This window comes from Phasianus colchicus, chromosome 2 (genome assembly GCF_987193195.1).
Source record: "Phasianus colchicus chromosome 2, bPhaCol1.hap1.1, whole genome shotgun sequence".
Classification (NCBI taxonomy): domain Eukaryota; kingdom Metazoa; phylum Chordata; class Aves; order Galliformes; family Phasianidae; genus Phasianus; species Phasianus colchicus.
This window is the reverse complement of record NC_143437.1, coordinates 63,538,346-63,557,446: the sequence shown is the minus strand read 5'-3', so window position 1 is coordinate 63,557,446 and position 19,101 is coordinate 63,538,346. Positions and strand designations below refer to the sequence as shown.

Here is a 19,101-nt window from a genome sequence, read left to right as displayed (position 1 = left end):
ATCATGATTTTTCTTAGTTTTGTTTCAAAGAGACAAAATATTGATTTGTTACTTCTCATACAAATTTTTATGCAGTTTATATTGTTTTCTAGAGCGTGGGATCCCATTCAGTGAAGGCAGTGTGTACACTGTTAGTTTGGGACAGTCTGGTGCCTGTGTGGTGGTACTTGGCATCTTAAATGATGTCTGCAGAATTGAGCTATAACCCCTTCCAGGTTTCACTGTTCATTGCAGAAGGTGGCAAATCTGAAACAGAAACCACGTTGCACTACACTAGAGTTCTCAAAACACATAGGAAAAATATGCTATTTTCATTATCCACAATCTCTTAATTTCTCTGTGATTTCCTTATGGAAGATCCATGTCAATAATTAAAATAAAGTATCAAGGAGTATTTTAAGCAGCAAAAATGAAAAGAACCTATAAGAGCATCTCAGGCATGTGTTTATGTTTGAAAGTGGTTGTTCTGTACTAAGGAATCCATTGTAGACATTATTTACTCTGGATTCTTCTTTTGTAGTGTCTGATACGTTTGAAAGATGAAGGCTACTACAGTGCTACAATAAAAGTTACTTGCTGCCTTCAAACACAGCTGCTAAGCTGTGGTTCATATTGTCTGATGTTTTATTCAAGAGAGGATTAGAAAATAGCTGTTCTGCAGCATGTTTTTACTCATTTTTATTTGAATAAATACAAACAATTTTACTTTTTTATTTTAGAGCAAAGTAGTTTGTAATAGCCTTGAAAACTCTTTATTCACAGACCATGGTAAGTGCAGGCCTATGGTCCCATGCTTTCCCACTGGTTATCAGCCAGGCTGTTTACCACATCTGATGCTGGAGACCTATTTGAAAAATGAGAGCACAATTTAGATACAAAAAATGTTTAATGCTTTCTACTTGTCCATTCTTCTTGTGTATCATTTTATTCATTGTTTGACGCATTTTACTTGATTCCTTTGAGATTCATTTAATGGAGGTGCACTGATTTATATCAGCTAAGTAATTACTTCTTAGAAGGAAAGCTCATTTTAAGAACAAATGTTGGCTGTGATTTTTGTATGTTTAGAGACAAGGGTTTTAAACAGTTGTCCTTGTGTTGTTTTTTTTGTTTGTTTGTTTGTTACTTGTGTGCATCTCTTCTGTTAAACCCCGTATAAGACCCACTACCCAGAATTAACATTTGAGGGAAATAATTACAGAGCTGTGTTATCTAAACAGAAGGAGTTGACTGTGACAATGTGTAGCCCCAGGAAGCCTGACATAAACTTTTTTATATTGAAAGCTTTGTTATTATTTATTTTTTCTAAAGAAGTCAGCTTAAATGCAGTCATAACTAATCAGCTTAGCACTTCCTGTGTAGAAGATTTTTTATCACCTATTTTTTCAGAAATGGTGCCACAGAGATTAATTTGTAGTGTTTTGCTATGGTGTTTGATGCTGTGTTGCTCTTGAAACCAAATATAAAGTTAGCTAATATAAAACCACATATCTTAACAAAGAAATATAAATTACATTGGTTCCATTGTCAAATCTCTCTTAAGATGAAGTCAGATAATGATCATTCAATAGCTTTTAACACACTCTGATCAGCAATTTGTAAGTTTTTATAAGGATACTGAAATTTGAATTAAATGTTTTAAATTAATTCCTTATATTTAATTCTCTCATTATTCTTTCCCCCTCACTAATGTATAGCTTAGCCTCAAGCACTTGTTAATTGTTCCAGACTAAAGTCTTTAAAGTGATATTTCCTGTCCCCATATGAACTCTGATCTTTGAATGTACAAAGATTTGGCAAAAAAACAAATCAAAAATATGTTGGAAATTTGGATTCGTGATATAGCTTATCAAAGATATGCATGTTTCAAGGGATTCCTGGCAGCAAACAAAGCAAAAGGGTGTTCCATATAACTACATAGAATGCAAATTTGTTTTTACATACATGGCCTGTTACAATTTCAAAGTTTTTCCAGTGCTAACCAAAGATGAAAAAGCAGAATAGAAACAGATTGACAAATGACCACTTCACTCAGATTTTTAGTGTTTCTGTCTCAGTGATGCAGTATAACTGTATCTGGAGACTGGGAAGTGTTGCTTGCCTCGTTAAGTTACGTTTTCTTATAGTTTATCGGGAAGTATGGAAATAATAAGCACCTACATAAAGCATTTAAATATTTTGATATACAGATCTGTAACTTTTCCCACAACGATTAACGCAAACCTAAATAAGAAATTTCACTATATCTAACCAGAAATCTTTCTGATGAGTTTGAACCCAAAGCAAAACAACAGAGAAAAGTCCCATACAGTGGCCACAAAAGAGTTTCATGAAGATATGGAGAAGACAAGTTGTACATTTTAAGAACTTTCATTCTTGACTCTTTGGCTGTTATTTGTTACCACACTTTTAGCTTTCTGTCCTAATATTGTTCACAACTTTCTTCTGTCAGTACCTGCCTGTTGACCAAAAAAAAAAAAAAAAAAGCAACCTACAAACAAATTAATCTAGCCCAATAAAAACTCTGATTCAAAACAAGATTTAATTATTTGTTGAATACATTCTTGTATTTAACTTAACATCCTTGAAATAATGAATTCATTTAAGAAAAATAAAAATAATGTATAACTTCGCTCAGGATAAAATGGGATTAAAGTCAGAAGAAAGTAAATGCTCAAACTGTTGGAAATTCAACTAATCCAGAAACCCTCAGGGGTTTCCCTTTTATAAAGGTATGAATGTGTCAAGGTCACTTCAATTCTTCCAGTGAAGTTAAATGTACTGAAATAAAAATCGAACATCATTTTCCTTGCTTGCAAACCTTGTGATTTACCATAGCTGCACTACTCTGATCTGATAGTCTTAATTTCTCAGCGCTTCATTCATGCATTTTGAATGCAAATAAATGCTCCTAAAGCAGAATGAATATACATACGTGTATAATCTTGTTAATTTCATATATTTTTATCATCTTTTCATATTACCACTTATACAAGTCGAAAATGAAATTGTATTTAAAGAATTACAGAATAGTTGGAACTGGAAGGTGCACATCTTCAGGAGCACAGTGCAAATCTCACTGATTACAGTAGGGTACTATCTTAACAATTTAAAATTCATTTCTTTAGTAAAAACGTCTTGCAGGATAAGTGAACAAATGGAACAACTATGAAAGCAACTAATGACTGTTAGCCTTTTAAAAGATTCTTTCCACTGTGCATTCCTTCTTTTTTTTTTTTTTTTTTTTTTTTTTTTTTTTTTTTGTGACTGTGGCCTGAAAATATGCACAAAATATGTATAACAAAAGTAAAGTCTTTTTCAGCCAATATATGCTTGATTTAAGGGAAATATTTGTTCTGGGCTACCTCTTTTTCCGTTATGAATTTTCTTGGTACATCTTTACTATTTTGCTAATAATTATTTTGCTTTAAAGACGACTTCAATCCAATAGCCACCATTATGAACTTATTAACATTTGACTCATTTGGAGAAAAAAGATACTTACAGATTCTTTGGAAGAGTGTAAACTATGGGATATTACTTTCTTAGAAAAATGCTTTAAATCTTGCCTCAGGCAAATAGATTATTTTTCTGTACAATCAATATTCTGCATTATCTGTTTTTCCTAGCAAATCCTAGACATATCACAAACACTGCTTTAATACTTAAGGATTTAATCTTTCTAGTAAAATTAATGAGATTTGAAGGTTGATATTATCCATACTAAGGATAGTATAGAATGCTCTCAGAGACTTGGTAAATATCTTACTACCACATTAAATTCAGGATCCATTGCCTAACTTTGGAGATGTTAAGCCATACATACCTTTAAGTATATTCATAGAGAAAAATGAGTAGATGAAACTCAATTAATTGGTATCTTTCTTTATTGACAGGCTAGTGAAGGATGCCCCATGGGATGAGGTCCCTCTGGCTCACTCCTTAGTTGGCTTTGCCACAGCTTATGACTTCTTGTACAGCTATCTTAGCAAGACTCAACAGGAAAGATTTCTTGAGGTAATTGCCAATGCTTCGGGATATATGTACGAAACATCATACAGACGAGGATGGGGTTTCCAGTACCTCCATAACCACCAGCCTACCAACTGTGTGGCCCTGCTGGCTGGAAGCCTGGTTCTGATGAATCAAGGTATGTGCTAAACCATAGGAATGCTTTTCTACAGCATATCAGCTCAATTGCCCATTTATGGAGTAACATGCAGGAACTGATGCACATGTTTTTTTCTGCGGTTTTCCACATTAAGTACTCTGCCTATATGGCAGCCAGCTGCAAAGGTGTTCTGCTTTGTGTGTTTTGAGAGCTCCGTTGCATTGGGTTTGCTCTTATGCTGCTTAGAAAAAAATGTATTTGTTGAATAGAACAATAATCTGGGGGCAGATGGACAGATATATATGCACTATATCAGTGAATATATAATCACAGAATCACAGAATGGCCCGGATTGGAAGGGACCTCAAGGATCATGAATCTCCAATCCCTCTGCCACATGCAGGGCCACCAACTTCCCCATTTAATAACAGACCAGGTTGCCCAGGGGCACATCCAACCTGGCCTTGAACACCTCCAGGGACGGGGCATCCACAACCTCTCTGGGCAGCCTGTTCCAGCACCTCACCACTCTCTCTGTAAAGAACTTGTCCCTGACATCGAACCTAAATTTTCCTTCCCTCAGCTTAAAACCATTTCCCCTTGTCCTGCTCTTATCTACCCTTTCAAAGAGTTGACTCCCCTTCTGTTCGTAGGCTCCCTTTCGGTACTGAAAGGCTGCAATGAGGTCACCCCGCAGCCTTCTTTTCTTCAGGCTGAACAAGCCCAGCTCCCTCAGCCTGTCTTCATAGGGGAGGTGCTCCAGTCCCCCGATCATATAAGATATATATATTATAAATATTTAAGTAGCTGCCTAACTGGTTTTGTATTTCTTACCTCACCGTTACTAAGAATTGACACTTCCCTCATGTGTACTAGTACCAGTTCAGATTTGCAGGCAGTCTTTTAAGATAGATTTTCAGTCTGGGGCTTGTTCTAATGCCTCCAGACAGTCCGGCATTGGTCTGCATCAAGGTCAGTGGTCAGAAATGCCCTGGGCCCCAAACTTTCAGCTAGGCTATAGCACTTCAGTCTTGTTTCCCTGAGAAGACTGCCAATCTGGAACTTGATCCACCTGTGGGCCACAGCTTAGGACCTGTCTTTTCAGCATCTTTTGCTAAGGAGTTGAGCAAATCTTTATTCCCTTTGAGCTATGTCTACTCTGAAGGAGAGTGGAAAGAGCAGGCAAAGCAATCCTATAGTAAATCCCTATAGTACTTAGACTGAGAAGTGGAGGGCATGTAGCCAGCTCTACTTATAAAACTGTGTCAGTATTTTATCAAGATTTTATTTAGAATGTGCTAGACATATCTTGAAAACTCAGTGCCACAAGTCAAGAAAAAAATCTAGTTTCTGGATGCTGATAGTGTTACTGAGCTGTTTAGTCCGGCCAAGCAAGGGCTCATCTGCACATAGTTGGAACTTTCAGACATCCAAAGAATGTGTGCCAGAAAAATGTGACATCTACTGTGTTTGGGGGTCAATTTTTTCTTAAGAGCTTGTCATGGCAAGTGCATTCACTAATGTGCATATGCTCAAAACCAGCAAGGGTATACATGGAAATGATTCCCTTTCCTCGTACTATGCTTTCCACAAATTGAAGACTAAGACCATGTTTATCCAGTGGGTTTTGCTAAATTCCTCACAATTCCATCCTTCCCTGATCCTCCGTTGTTGCAGAAAGCTGGCAGTTTACAAGAGGACTCTGCTTTTCATTAGAGTATAGACCAGAAGTATGCTTTTTGCCAAACAGTGGTAACATCACAAGCACAGTTGGGTAATATTTCTTTCAGTAAACTTCATATCTTTTTTGGGAAAAAAAAAAAAAAGGAAAAAAAAAAAAAGCAAAACAAGCAATACTTGAGCAAGTACTGTGAATATTTCAAATGAAAATCACTCAATACATCCAGACTGTGTATTTCTAAATGAAAGTTTAAAGTTTAATTAATCTCAATACAGAGCAACTTCATTTAACAAAAAAAAAAAAAAAAAGTTTCCCTTTTGGTCAAAAATTACTAAAAAAAACACAGTTTCTTAAAAATTCTAATTCCAACATGAAAGACTTTTTCTGAAGGGGAAAAAAAAGGGAAAGATGGAGGGAGTAAACAAATTCTATCTATATCAGATTGGAATCAATTGTAAATAGTCTATCCCAGTGTGAGCATTTCTTCAAAAGGTTTAAACTTCACTTTTAGAAATTTTAAACATGGTGCTCAGCTAATGAAGTAGGCAGAGACTAAATAGCCACCATAAAGTCATGTAAACATCGTCATAGGACAGAAAAATGAAACTAACTGAAATGATTTCTAGGTACCCACGTATAGTCTTTGCAGTTAAAATACACTCAGATACTCCTTAAAGAGACATGAGTAAGGCCTAATTTGACATACATGCTGTTCATTACGTGTGAGATTTATTCTGGAGGGGTTTTTTTGTGTAGCCTGACAGAGTGTTGAGTTTTCCCTTTTTTTATTACTCAAATGTATCATTATGTTATTAAGGTACATATGAGAATAGATTTATAGCATCAACATAACATCAGTTAACAGAACATATGTGCATTACAGCAGTAAATGCACTATGTTGAGCCATGGAAAACACCATTCTTGTTAGGGCAGCATCTAAAACTAACTGATATGGCTGTAACGTCACAATGGAAAACGAGGGTAGAAGTAGTTGGGGTTGTGTTCGGATGGACTGCTGTGGTGCCCTGCTCTATCAGTGTGAGGAAGCAGCGTAACACCGGCTGTGAGCAAGGAGGCAGAACTCAGTAGTGCGGCCCGCTCCTCCTGCTCAGGCCATTCCGGTCATCTTCAGCCTAAATCAGGTTGTCTGTTTAACTTAGATTTCACAATTTTTTCCTCTCTGTTAACTGAGTAGGATTTGGCAGTCTTGATTGGTAGAAAGTCTGAGTTGCTCATCACTCTGCTGAGCATAGAAATGGTGTTTGTGGCAATAAAGAAAAACATTCTTGGTAGCAGGTTTGAATGTAGCTCATACTCCCTCAGCCTGGCACATGCAGTTCATTCAGCAGGCACTGTTTCACCAAGTAATGTGGGATGTAATGCATGCCAGCTGCCCTAAAGTTGAGCTCTACTATGCAGTGGAAAGAATTCGGGTTAAATCTGTGCCCAGACACTAGGTAGCCATACAGACATACAAGGTAATTGTTTTCTTTTTAGTCCTACCTCTGTTGCCAGTGGATCTAGAAGAGAATAAGAGAAAGCATGCAGTCTTTCATCTGCTGGGATCCACCAACTGCCTTCCTTCTGCAGTAGGCACTGCTGGGGATCTCATGCCTGTGGTTGCTCCATGGTGAAGGCAGCAAAGTCCTGAGAAGGACTTTAGGCAACCTCTTCCCAACTCATGTTTTGTGTGGAGCAGATCAAAATAGTAAGATCTCTAGAAGTCTTTCCTTAGAAGAAATGTAACTGTTTAGAGCTTGTTTATGTGAAGGTTGGAAGGTAAGGAAATGAAGAATCTGCGTTTGTAATAAGCCATGCAAATCTTTTCCAAAGGAACTTCTATTTTGGATAACCTTTTAGATACTGAAAACGTAACCAGAATATAGCATATCTTAAAATAAAGCGTATTGTAGTAGAATATGTCAACTGCAGCTCAAGTGTCAACTTTTTATAAACTCTGAGAATCTTTCACTGCACTGGTGATTGTGCTGGTGAAAAATGACTGATAAGAATACTTGCTTTATTGGAGCCCTCTAGTGGGTAAAATTATTTTCATACTGTTTTAATTTGAAATGCAATAAACGGTGTTGTTCTGACTCTTCTGTTTTTGCATGTTCTGAATGCATTAAGTAATTTTTCCCATCAGGGTAGATCACATAATCCCACAAAAGTAAAAAGGTGTCTTGATAGTTTTCTCTCTACTCAGGTAACTTTGCTCTACTGTGTTTAATAAGTGTAGCATTTTATCTTTTACCCTGGAACCACAGGGATGCTGCAGTGATGGGTCATATTTTAGAGATCTATCAGCTTTCCTTATGGATTCATTGCTATGGAGGATCGCACTGTGTGAATACAAGTGATGTCATCTATGATTTACAGTGTTGTGACCAGATTTTGTAACACCTCTTTTCTTTCAGGCTACCTTCAGGAAGCTTACTTATGGACCAAGCAAGTATTGGCAATCATGGAAAAGTCAGTAGTCCTGCTGCAGGAGGTCACAGATGGCTCTCTCTATGAAGGGGTGGCTTATGGCAGCTACACAACCAGGTCACTCTTTCAGTACATGTTTCTTGTCCAACGGCACTTTGATATCAATCACTTCAACCACCCCTGGCTCAAGCAGCACTTTGCATTTATGTACAGGACTATCCTGCCAGGTAGGTCTTTTGGACCAATGAAAACTCATCTTCCAATTCTTGAAAAAATTTTATACTTGAAGTGGGCCATTTTCAAGTAACCTTGGCATTTGAAATGACCTTCTTCTCTCACTTCTACTTTTATCATCCATGGAAACAATGATATTATTGTTTATTACTGCTTATTAAACGCTGTTGTTTATTAAACTTTTTTTTAGAACCAAGTACAAAACAAGAATGTCACTTGAGAGAAAAAGTAGTGCTTTAGAATTCGATTTCTGGTTTTCAGAGTTTGACATAGATCTGGTTCTGGGGCTTTCTGTTTGATAAATAATATTCATTGAGATTCTTACTGATTTTTTTTTCTTTGCCAAAAGGAAAAGCAATCACACAAAATTTTAGATTAAATGAACAGCAAATCATGAAGCCACGGTGAAAGTATCAAGGATGTGCAGAGAAGTTCTGCATAGGATCATAGAATCCTTAGAGTTGGAAGGGATCTTTAAATGTCATCTAGTTCAGCTACCAGCAATGAACAGGGACAACTACAACTAAGTCAGGTTGCTCAGAGCCTGGTTCGGACTGACCTTGAATGTCTCCAGGGATAGGGCATCTACCACCTCTCTGGATAATCTGTTCCAGATTATCTACCCTCACTGTAAAAGACTTTTTCCTTGTATCCATCTTAAATGTATCCTTTTTTATTTTGAAATCATTTCCCCTTGTCCTATCCCAAGTGACCCTGCTAAAGGTCTGTCCCCTTCTTTCCTGTAGGTCTCTTTTATTTACTGAAAGGCCCACAGTTTCTCACAATGTGTTGAAATCCACTTTTATAACTTTTTTTTTTTTTTTCAAAATCTTTTTCATACAGAAAATGTAATTTACTCAATTGGTGGGTTTCTCAGATCAGTCCAGGATGTATGAACTATTTTCTTTTGTCCATGTGAGAATTAAACAGAAATACTGGGCACCTCTGGTGGGTCAGTTTTGCAGACTGTTTCTGTTTTCATGCTAAATCTCTCCATTGTCACACAGTGTGTTCAGCATCTCTGATAGGAAATCCTAATTTTGACTAAAAGATGGAGATCTATAAATATGCAAACAGTATAATCTAATAAATATTCCCAGCTACTTGTAACTTTCAGATAAGATGCAGTTTCAGGTAGCGTTGAAAGTTCTCAGTGATGATTTTGTGCTGCTTATTCATAGGACAATTCATTGGGAGCTTATATTGTTTAAACTTCTCTTTAAAAAGATAGTGTGATAACTTAATATGTATTAATAATTAGCTCCATGTATGAGGCGGTGATTGCTGCTTTAGCATGCCAGCACAAATGTGTAAGGGACTGCACTGAATGCAGGCTATACTATGTACTGGGGAGAGGTTCCTAAAGAGCAAAGGAAACTCATTTTAATTATTTCAGGATGAAGGCTGGGTTGGAGTTTTTGGTTTGGTTTTTTTTTTTTTTTTTCTTGAGAGGACCTTTCTTTTGTTGCTTTGGAGAGTTTGGATTGACATAGGAGTGAAAGTTGCAAGATCTGAGTGAGTGGATGGGACATTGCCTTTTATATCTTTGTCGCACTTTGACTGGTTGTTGCCTATAGCCAAAGAAGAAAGGTGACTGTTCAAGTTATCTACAGCAGAAGCAAACAGCTCCTGTGTAACTTATGGCTCATTTATAAACATCATAAAAGTCAGCTTCTGTTTGTGTCTGTTTGTACCGCTTGGCTTCATCTTCATGCTTTACAAACATATCTGTGTTTATTTGTTCTTTTTCACATTCCTTTTAACTTTTTCCCAAGGCTTTCAGAGGACTGTGGCCATTGCAGACTCCAACTACAACTGGTTCTACGGGCCAGAGAGCCAGCTGGTGTTTCTCGACAAATTCGTCATGCGCAATGGCAGCGGGAACTGGTTGGCAGACCAGATCAGGAGGAACCGGGTGGTGGAGGGCCCGGGGACTCCATCCAAAGGGCAGAGGTGGTGCACCCTCCACACTGAATTTCTCTGGTATGAAAGGAAATGAGTGGGCTCAAAAAGGACTGGATGGCTGCTTGCCATTTGCGATGAGATGTTATTTTTAGGTTTGTTCTGCAGAGGCAGAGATTATGCTATGCTGGCCGTGTGTAGGACAGAGTTTTTAGGCTCAGAAGAACTTCTTAACTTAGCATTAGAGGTTCAGTGTGCATTGCTACAGATTACACCTTAGTCTTATCCTGTGTGTGCTTTTGAGTTTTCCTCCCATTGTCTGTTGCAGTTATAAAAGGAAACATCCCTGCATATATTCTTTGGTTTATCTGGTCTATTCTGATGTTTAATCCTGTTATGTTTTTTAGTGATTAATTAGGCAGATATTTAAAGTGTAGTTGTGTTTTAAAAACTCTAAGTCCTAATATAAATGTTCTTTGAAAAGCTGAAGTAATGTAAAAGATAGCGTTATTATTAGTTGTGTGACCACACTAATTTGCAGGCCAAATTTAGAAAAAAAAAAAGTGATAAATGACTAGATTTATATCTTCCATGTTATTTACACCCTTTTAACTTCTTTGTCAGTCTACAGAAGGTAAGAAGTATGATCCAAGATGTACATACAAATGTACATGTAAATTCCCTCAGTTTGTAGAAAAAAACACATTTCTCAGGAGTCAATATAGCTCTATTTCTCTCTCTTAAAAGAGCAATATTATTGAATGTGTTGGTTTGTGTTTATGTTATAGATATTAAAATTTTTTTCTAGGCTTATAGCACACTTCAGCTTGTTATTTGCAAAATAGAGAATCTTTCCTTTATGACTGCTGTCATACATCTTCTTTTCTTGTTTGTCCATGGAAATCTTGGAAATTTATATTTACAATTTCTTCCCGATGCTAAAGGAAAAGACATTTTTTAAGAGCATGTGGGTCAAAACAAAAAAGACAAAAAACAAAACACACATGCATATACACACGCATATACACACACACACAAAAAGCCCACACTAAAAAAGCTCTGAATATCCCAACAACTATCTTTTCCTTGTGCTCCAATGTTGCTCCTTTGATGAGCACATCCCCTTGCATTGGAGTCTTAGGAAAAAAGGTCTGCTTTTAGGAAGATCTCCATCAAAGAACACTAACTACAGAATAAAGACCTGAACTCTACAATGAAGCCTTTGCCAGACATGAGCTGAGGTTGGCTAAAAGCTTGATGGGGCTCCTCGTTAGCTGCAGAGAATAATTCTGATGAGAAATCATCTAGTAAAAATACTATTGAGTTCAATAATGGTTTTGCTTACTTAAAAATAATATTGGGCTTTGTTTCACATACTTTTTGGGGGTGAGTTATTTTAATTTCTGTGAATCAAGCAATGAAGGAATGAAGACCTCCTTTTAAACCGGATATTTTATGTCTTGCAATTTATACAAGAAAGCTGTAAATTTCTTTTTCAGCATAGCTGGAAAAGGAAAATAATATAGTGATGTAAATTAAATTATATAAATCATATAAATGTATCATCTAAAATGCTTTTTCATTAATTTTTTAATTAATTCCCAATTCTGTTTGGAGGCTACAGACTTCCTATGATCATCAGTTTGGGTGAAACAGATGCTCTTTTTGACTCTTCTGGTTAGGTAGCAAGGAGATAGATGCAAATGCTGATGTCCAATGCAAAACAGTGCCTACAGCTTGTTCCTAATGTGCCTTTTAAAGTATTTATGTTGCAGTCAGTAGCTTTATGATACAAAACAAAATGTGGCTTGTTTGAGAGAAGTTCACCATACTCTTATTTTTGGACTGCAAAAGGATTACTTGTAAGTGTGGAGTAGATACTTTCAGTTATTATTCTATAAAAAGCATACAGTATATGCTTTTGACTCCTTCAAATTTACTTAGGGATTGGTAGCATATATATCATTACAACTATAGGCTTTTTTTGCTCAGGAAGGACATTGGTGGGCTTTATATTGTTAGGTTGTTCTTTGATACAAGTAATGAATTGTTTTTTGAATTTTGTGTAGGTGTTGATAGTGAAATTAGTCAAGTGATTTTTAAACTATTTCCCTCATCATTTTGGCAGGTATGATGCAAGTTTGCGCTCCATCCCTCCGCCAGACTTTGGGGTCCCAAAGCTGCATTACTTTGAGGACTGGGGAGTGGTAACCTACGGAAGTGCTTTGCCAGCTGAAATCAACAGGCCTTTCCTTTCCTTCAAGTCAGGAAAGCTGGGAGGACGTGCAATATATGATATTGTTCATAAGAACAAGTACAAAGAGTGGATCAAGGGATGGAGGAACTTTAACGCTGGCCATGAACACCCAGACCAGAACTCCTTTACTTTTGCTCCCAATGGCGTACCTTTCATTACAGAAGCTCTGTATGGGCCAAAATATACTTTTTTTAATAATGTATTGATGTTTTCTCCTGCTGTGTCCAAGAGCTGCTTCTCCCCATGGGAAGGGCAGGTTACAGAGGACTGTTCTTCGAAATGGCTTAAATATAAACATGATTTGGCTGGTGACTGTCAGGGACGAGTGGTTGCTGCCATGGAGAGAAGCGGGGTGGTTTTTATCAGGGGAGAAGGAGTGGGAGCATACAATCCTAAACTGAAGCTGAGAAAATTGCAAAGAAACCTCATACTTCTTCATCCTCAACTTTTGTTGCTGGTGGACCAAATCCACCTAGAAGATGACAGCCCTCTGGAAGCAGCAACTAGTTTCTTCCACAATGTGGATGTGCCTTTTGAAGAAACAGTTGTTGATGAGATTCATGGGGCATTCATTAGACATCGTGATGGAATATATAAGATGTACTGGATGGATGACACTGGCCACAGCGAGAAAGCTACCATTGCCTCAAGAATGTATCCCCGGGGCTACCCTTATAATGGAACAAACTATGTGAATGTAACGACCCTCCTGCGGCACCCCATCACCAGAGCCATTTACTTGTTCATTGGGCCCTCCATCGATGTGCAAAGCTTCACTGTCCGTGCAGACTCTCGGCAGCTGGATGTTTTTGTTACCACCGGTGAGCATTCCTATGCAGTTTACCTGTGGACGGTGGAGGATGGGCCTCGTTCTGCCTTTGCACAGGTTACTGTAGGCCGTCAGAAAATTGTCTTTGACCGAACGTCTGCCATTAGGAACTTTGCAGTGCCAGAAGTGAAGGACTACATTGGGATCGTGGAGAGGAACCTGCAGCATTTTAAGCCTGTTTTCCAGCAGCTTGAAAAGCAGATCTTGTCTCGTGTACGAAACACAGCTAGCTTTAGAAAGACTGCTGAACGCCTATTGAGGTTTTCAGATAAGAGACAGACGGAGGAGGCCATTGATAGAATATTTGCAATCTCACAGAGGCAGCAGCGTGGAAGAGCAAAGAAAAATAGAAAAGTATCCAAAGGTTACAAATTTGTTGATGCTGTTCCTGACATTTTTGCACAAATTGAGGTAAATGAAAGAAAAGTGCGACAGAAGGCACAGACTCAAGCACAAAAAGAGTTGCCTGTTGATGAAGATGAGGAAATGAAAGATCTTCTGGATTTTGCAGATATTACTTATGTGAAGCACAAAACTGGAGTTTCAATCAAGGGCCGATCAGGGCTGGCACAGTTGGTGGCAACCACTCGAAGTAGTGCCCCATCAATATCAGCTTCTTATACTCGCCTCTTTCTAATTCTCAACATTGCTATTTTTTTTGTCATGTTAGCAATGCAGCTCACATACTTTCAGAAGGCCAAGAGACTGCATGGCCAAAGATGTCTGTATGCAGTACTTTTAGTAGATAGCTGTATATTATTGTGGCTGTATTCTTCTTGTTCTCAGTCACAATGTTAGCAGAAGACCTCTACTAGTTGACCAGTTTATGGTCATATATGTCTATGCAAAAGCATTAACCCTAATAGGGCCAAAGTTTATGTTCTTTTCTTTCTGAAACATTCCAAAAACAGCTGGGGAAATATTGGTTTCAGACCATAAAGAATTGACAAATCAGGCAGGCAATGAATTTCTCAGAAAAGTAAGTACTTAGTAAGTACTCCTCCTTTGAGTTTTGAGTTGGGCTTCACATCTGAGGGAACATTATGCTTTCTTCTTCAGAGTTTGGTAATGCAAAGCTGTAATTAATTATTTTTTTGGTGAGAAGAGCCCTCTTAAAGCATATGTTTCTAAGGGTTTGTTTTTTTTTAATACGGAATTGGATTTACATTTAGTGACTTTTCATTTCCAGGCTGCTGTGAATGTTAGTGGACATTCTCTTAAGGAAAAGTTATTCACTCACAAGTATGCAGAGCAGATCTTAGCAGCAGATGCTGTTTCTCTCTGCCAAACCAAAGAATATTTAATTGTGGGACACTCCTGTATAATTATTTCAGACACTTCCATCATGTCATCTCTTCCATGCTTTACAGTCTGGCACGGCTGGAGGTAGCAATCCTGTCAGTACCTACCAGTGAGCATCACAATGTTTAGTAGGCAGTGACAGAAGGAGGAGAATAAGGAGCTGGTTCAAAGTACAAAGGAAGACAATTCTCAGGAAAAAACAACAACAAAATAAACTTTTTTCAGTCAAGAGTAAACTATGGAAAGATGAATGCTGTGGAGTCTGTTCTCGATTTTTCAAGACAGGGTTTCATGAAAGTTTTCTATTGTTTGAAGTGCATCTTAGTAGAGAAATAATGTTCTTCTACGTGCACTTGTAAAAATACAAAAGCCAAAGCAATCCTGTGGTAACCTCAACAATTGCCAGTAGGGAAAAAGAGGTATTATGGAAGTAGTGTCTTTTTTTTCTTTTCACATGGCTAGAAGCAGAGGACAGTTAAAATAATGTGAACAATCTGTTCTCTATAAAGCACGAGGAAGGGTTCTGCAAGCTCTTGGTGGCTCCTTGATCAATTATCTGGGGATTAGTGGTAAATGGAGTCATGTGGTTTACAGCAAAAATAAATTTGACATCTCCGCATATATCCCCTTCTGTTTATTAAACTGATTTCAAGAAATCATAGCTATTTGAGAGAATGGAAAATCTAGGGAATTGGGGCATATCTGTATGTCTTTATGGGAAAATAATTTTTCCAGTACATTTGTTAAATAAAAATATTATTGTCTCTGCGGAAAAAAATGTTTCTCTTTGATTAGAATATTTTTCCTATTAATTACAGTAATTATGTTCATCAGCTCTTTGTTCAAATCATAAAACTTTGTTTCCTTTTCCTTACACCCATTTAGGTATGTTATCTACATTGCTATTTTTAAGCCTTCTGGAGATTATGCACTGAAATATACTGAGCTTTTCTTGCCTAAACATTTTTAGTGAACAGATCAGTATATTTTCATTAGGTTTCAGATACTGAGCCGTATCTGCACTGTGTTCACATACAGAAGCTTTGCTACAATCTTTGATGCTTGGATATAGCCGATAAGATTTGACATGTTTAGTCTAGGCAAAGGAAGCTGATTGGTTGCATAATGTTACTTACAGTGTAAGTATGTCTAGATTGTGAGAAGCTGGGTATCACTACACATTTCCTTTCTGTCTTGGCACAGGGATAACAGGAAGGTATGGAGAAACAGCTATTGGGTTTTGGGTTTTTTTTTTAGTATTAGACATTTGTGTATCCTTGTCCTCTTTGGAGATTGTTGAACCTTTACAAAAATGAAGAGCTGTGATGACCGTGAGCCTTTACTAGACTAATGTAATCAGTGGCATTTATACAAATCTTTCACTGCAATTGACAGTTATGTATGTTTTCCGTATGTCAGGTCACCATTGCTTTGTTGGACAGTCAGCCACGGAAAGGTAAACTCTCATCACTCTAGTCCAAAAAGCTTTTGAGAAGTACCTGCATTTCTTTGCTAGCTGTGTACAGTGTGCCATCCAAACTTCTAGTACAGGATTAGTGTGTGTGTCCAATGAAACTGCAGAATTATGGAAAGTAAGATATGGTCATGGACATTAGCTCTTGTTTACATGATGCCTCTCTGCATTGTTGTAGCAATGTGAAGTTGACAAGGTGGCTACAAGAGATCCCTGTGCTCAGAGCCAGGTCTTAAAGCAGCTTGTAAAGACAACCAGCATTTAAATGTGGTGTGAGTGTACCTGCAATGATAGGGTGAAGGGAAATGAAAATAATCTCATGTACTTCTTTACTTTTTTTTCCACACTGTTGCCTTTTAGAAGTCCTTTTTTTGTGTTTGTTTCTTGTTTGTTTAAGTTTTGTTTCAATTTCTTGCTTCCATTCTTCTTCCCCTTCTTTCTTTCATTCCTTAGCAAAGCTTATCATAGAATCACAGAGTCACAGAATTGTAGGGGTTGGAAGAACCTCCAGAGATCTTTGAGTCCAATGCCCCTGCAAGCAGGTCCCCTACAGCAGGCTGCACAGGTAGGCATCCAGGCAAGTCTTGAATATCTCCAGAGAAGGAGAATCCGCAACTACCCTGGGCAGCTCGTTCCAGTGCTCTGTCACCCTTACATTGAAGAAGTTCCTTTGCATATCGGTGCAGAACTTCCTTTTCTCAAGTTTATAGCCATTTCCCTTTGTCCTGTCCCCACAGACCACTGAGAATAAGTTGGCCATGTCCCTTTGACTCCCACACTTAAGATAAATATAAATATAATCATTAATAAGATCACCTCTGAGTCTTCTTTTCTCAAGGCTGAACAGACCCAGTTCACTCAGTTTTTCCTCATAGAGGAGATGCTCAAGACCCTTTATCATCTTTGTGGCCCTCTACTGGACTCTGTCCAGGAGATCCCTGTCTTTTTGTACTAGGGAGTCCAGAACTGGATACAATACTCCAGGTGAGGCCTGACCAGGGCAGAGTAGAGGGGGAAGATCACCTTCTTGACCTGCTGGCTACACTCCTTTTAATGCACCCCAGGATGCCATTGGCCGTCCTGGCTGCCAGAGCACACTGCTGGGTCATCATGGCCTACCTGTCATCCACCAGGACCCCCAGGTCCTTCTCTGCAGAGCATCACACCAGCAGGTTATGTCCCCTCATCTTTTCCAACAGAATCTTAAGCAAGTGGAGCAAAGAGCAAACATATCCTTGATGTCCGAAATTAGCAGCATGGACCATGGGGCAGAAGTGTCTGTGTTACAAGCCAGGAAGAAATAATTCAAGCCTTCAGTTGGAACACCCCCTGAAAAATCTGCCCGGGCTTTCCTAGGAAGTGTAGCGAGGAAGAGCAAGAACATGGCATCAGCCCAGCTAGCTCTAGTGGCTGGTTGGAGTCCTTAATGCCTGTTGGCATAAGAGAGGATACTGTCCTTGCCTTTGGGTCATTAGTCCAAAATAAAAAAAAAACCAGCAATCACAGTACCATGTGTGTTCATGGCAGAGGCACTCAGCACCAGTTTTATCTCATCTGGGTATACTGAACTGCAAAATGTCATTGTATGATATCCATTAACAAAGTTATCTTTAGCCTTCTATTTAAAATGGAGTAACCCTACAAAGTGTTTCTGGTGTTTGCCTCTGATCCTATTCTTAGTCTGCCTCTTTCTGCTTTCTGAAAATGTTCATGTTCTGCATCTCTGGCCACAGGAAAATATGGCTGTTCTACAATTGGCTTCTCTCAACTTCTGTTCAGAACTTGATTTTTTGTCATGCAAATTTGTTTCAGGGCTGCAGTCTAAATTAAGCTGAACTTAGTTCAGTGTATTCTGAGCAGAGTCATTGGGAATTCAGTTCACTGGTAGCTGTGCGAATGTTTGAAGGTGGAATCTGGTTCTTAGATTTGTAAGTGATTTTTGAGATTATCTAAAAACTGGATGTGTATGTTATATACATCATTGTGACTGAGGGAAGCCAAGGGAATGGAGCGCATTACCTCATTTCTTAAATCTTTGAAGATTAAAGTTGATTCTGAAGTATTGTATGTCTGAAATGTATCAAATTCTTCTGTTACCTATGTATTTTCCAGTGATTAATTTTTTTTCTTAGTTTCTGAAGGTGTGTATTGTCTGGAAAATAGATTTTTGTACCAGGCCATTACAAGCATATTTATTGGGTCTGTGAAAATCTTACTTCTGATCATATTCACTTTTGTCCAACTTTAATCCTTTTGGTCTGGCTACTCTGTTATAATTCAGAAGGAGAACTTTAAGCTATTGCGTCAGACACAGCTAATAGAGGCCAGATTTTATTTTCTGTCCTTTCTTTGTTGACTCCAGGAGAACTGCAGCAGGAGGCCTCTGTGATCCAGTGCTGGATGTATCAATATGGTCCTCAGCACTCAACCTGTTTTCTAAACAAGTTCAACCTTGAAACAAAGCACTTCAAAGAATATAAAAATTAACATCAGTTTTTCTCCTGATAATAATTAATGAAGAGTGATTAATTTAACTTCATACTTGCCTGGTTTGCTACTCTAATAAACAGCAAAACAATTAATTTCATGAGAATTCAGATTTCATCTTCAGTTTTCAATGAAACTGAACTTAACTGCAGTAGCCATGAGATAAGGAGTGTGTGAATCCATACGGACAAGACCATATCCTCCCTGCTTTAATTCACATTAACAAAAGTATGAAGGAAACGATATAAATCAACCAGGTTCTGTAGTAATGGAATTATGCAGCTAATTTCTGTAGGTGTGATCATTCAAATCTCCAAAAGGCAGAAAAAAAGGAGGGGGAGATGCTGTTGTCAGGCATATATCCATACTCTCTACAAGAATGCCTGCACTAAA

General features: G+C 38.0%; 1 protein-coding gene across 5 annotated transcripts in view; it reads left to right on the top strand.

Moving 5' to 3' along the window:
* The window catches only part of DSE (dermatan sulfate epimerase), a 36,418-nt gene extending 17,662 nt beyond the window's left edge, over positions 1-18,756 (top strand). For 4 of the 5 annotated variants that reach the window (XM_090135867.1, XM_031610725.2, XM_090135865.1 and 1 more), the window contains 4 exons: positions 3,897-4,150; positions 8,211-8,450; positions 10,233-10,440; positions 12,488-18,753. In XM_090135867.1, coding sequence (XP_089991993.1) covers positions 3,897-4,150; positions 8,211-8,450; positions 10,233-10,440; positions 12,488-14,243 — 2,458 coding nt within the window. In that variant the 3' untranslated portion in view covers positions 14,244-18,753. Of the gene's footprint in view, positions 1-3,896; positions 4,151-8,210; positions 8,451-10,232; positions 10,441-12,487 lie in introns of all 5 variants that reach the window. The other variant, XM_031610726.2, reaches the window with a different exon arrangement.
* The last annotated feature ends 345 nt before the right edge of the window (positions 18,757-19,101 follow it).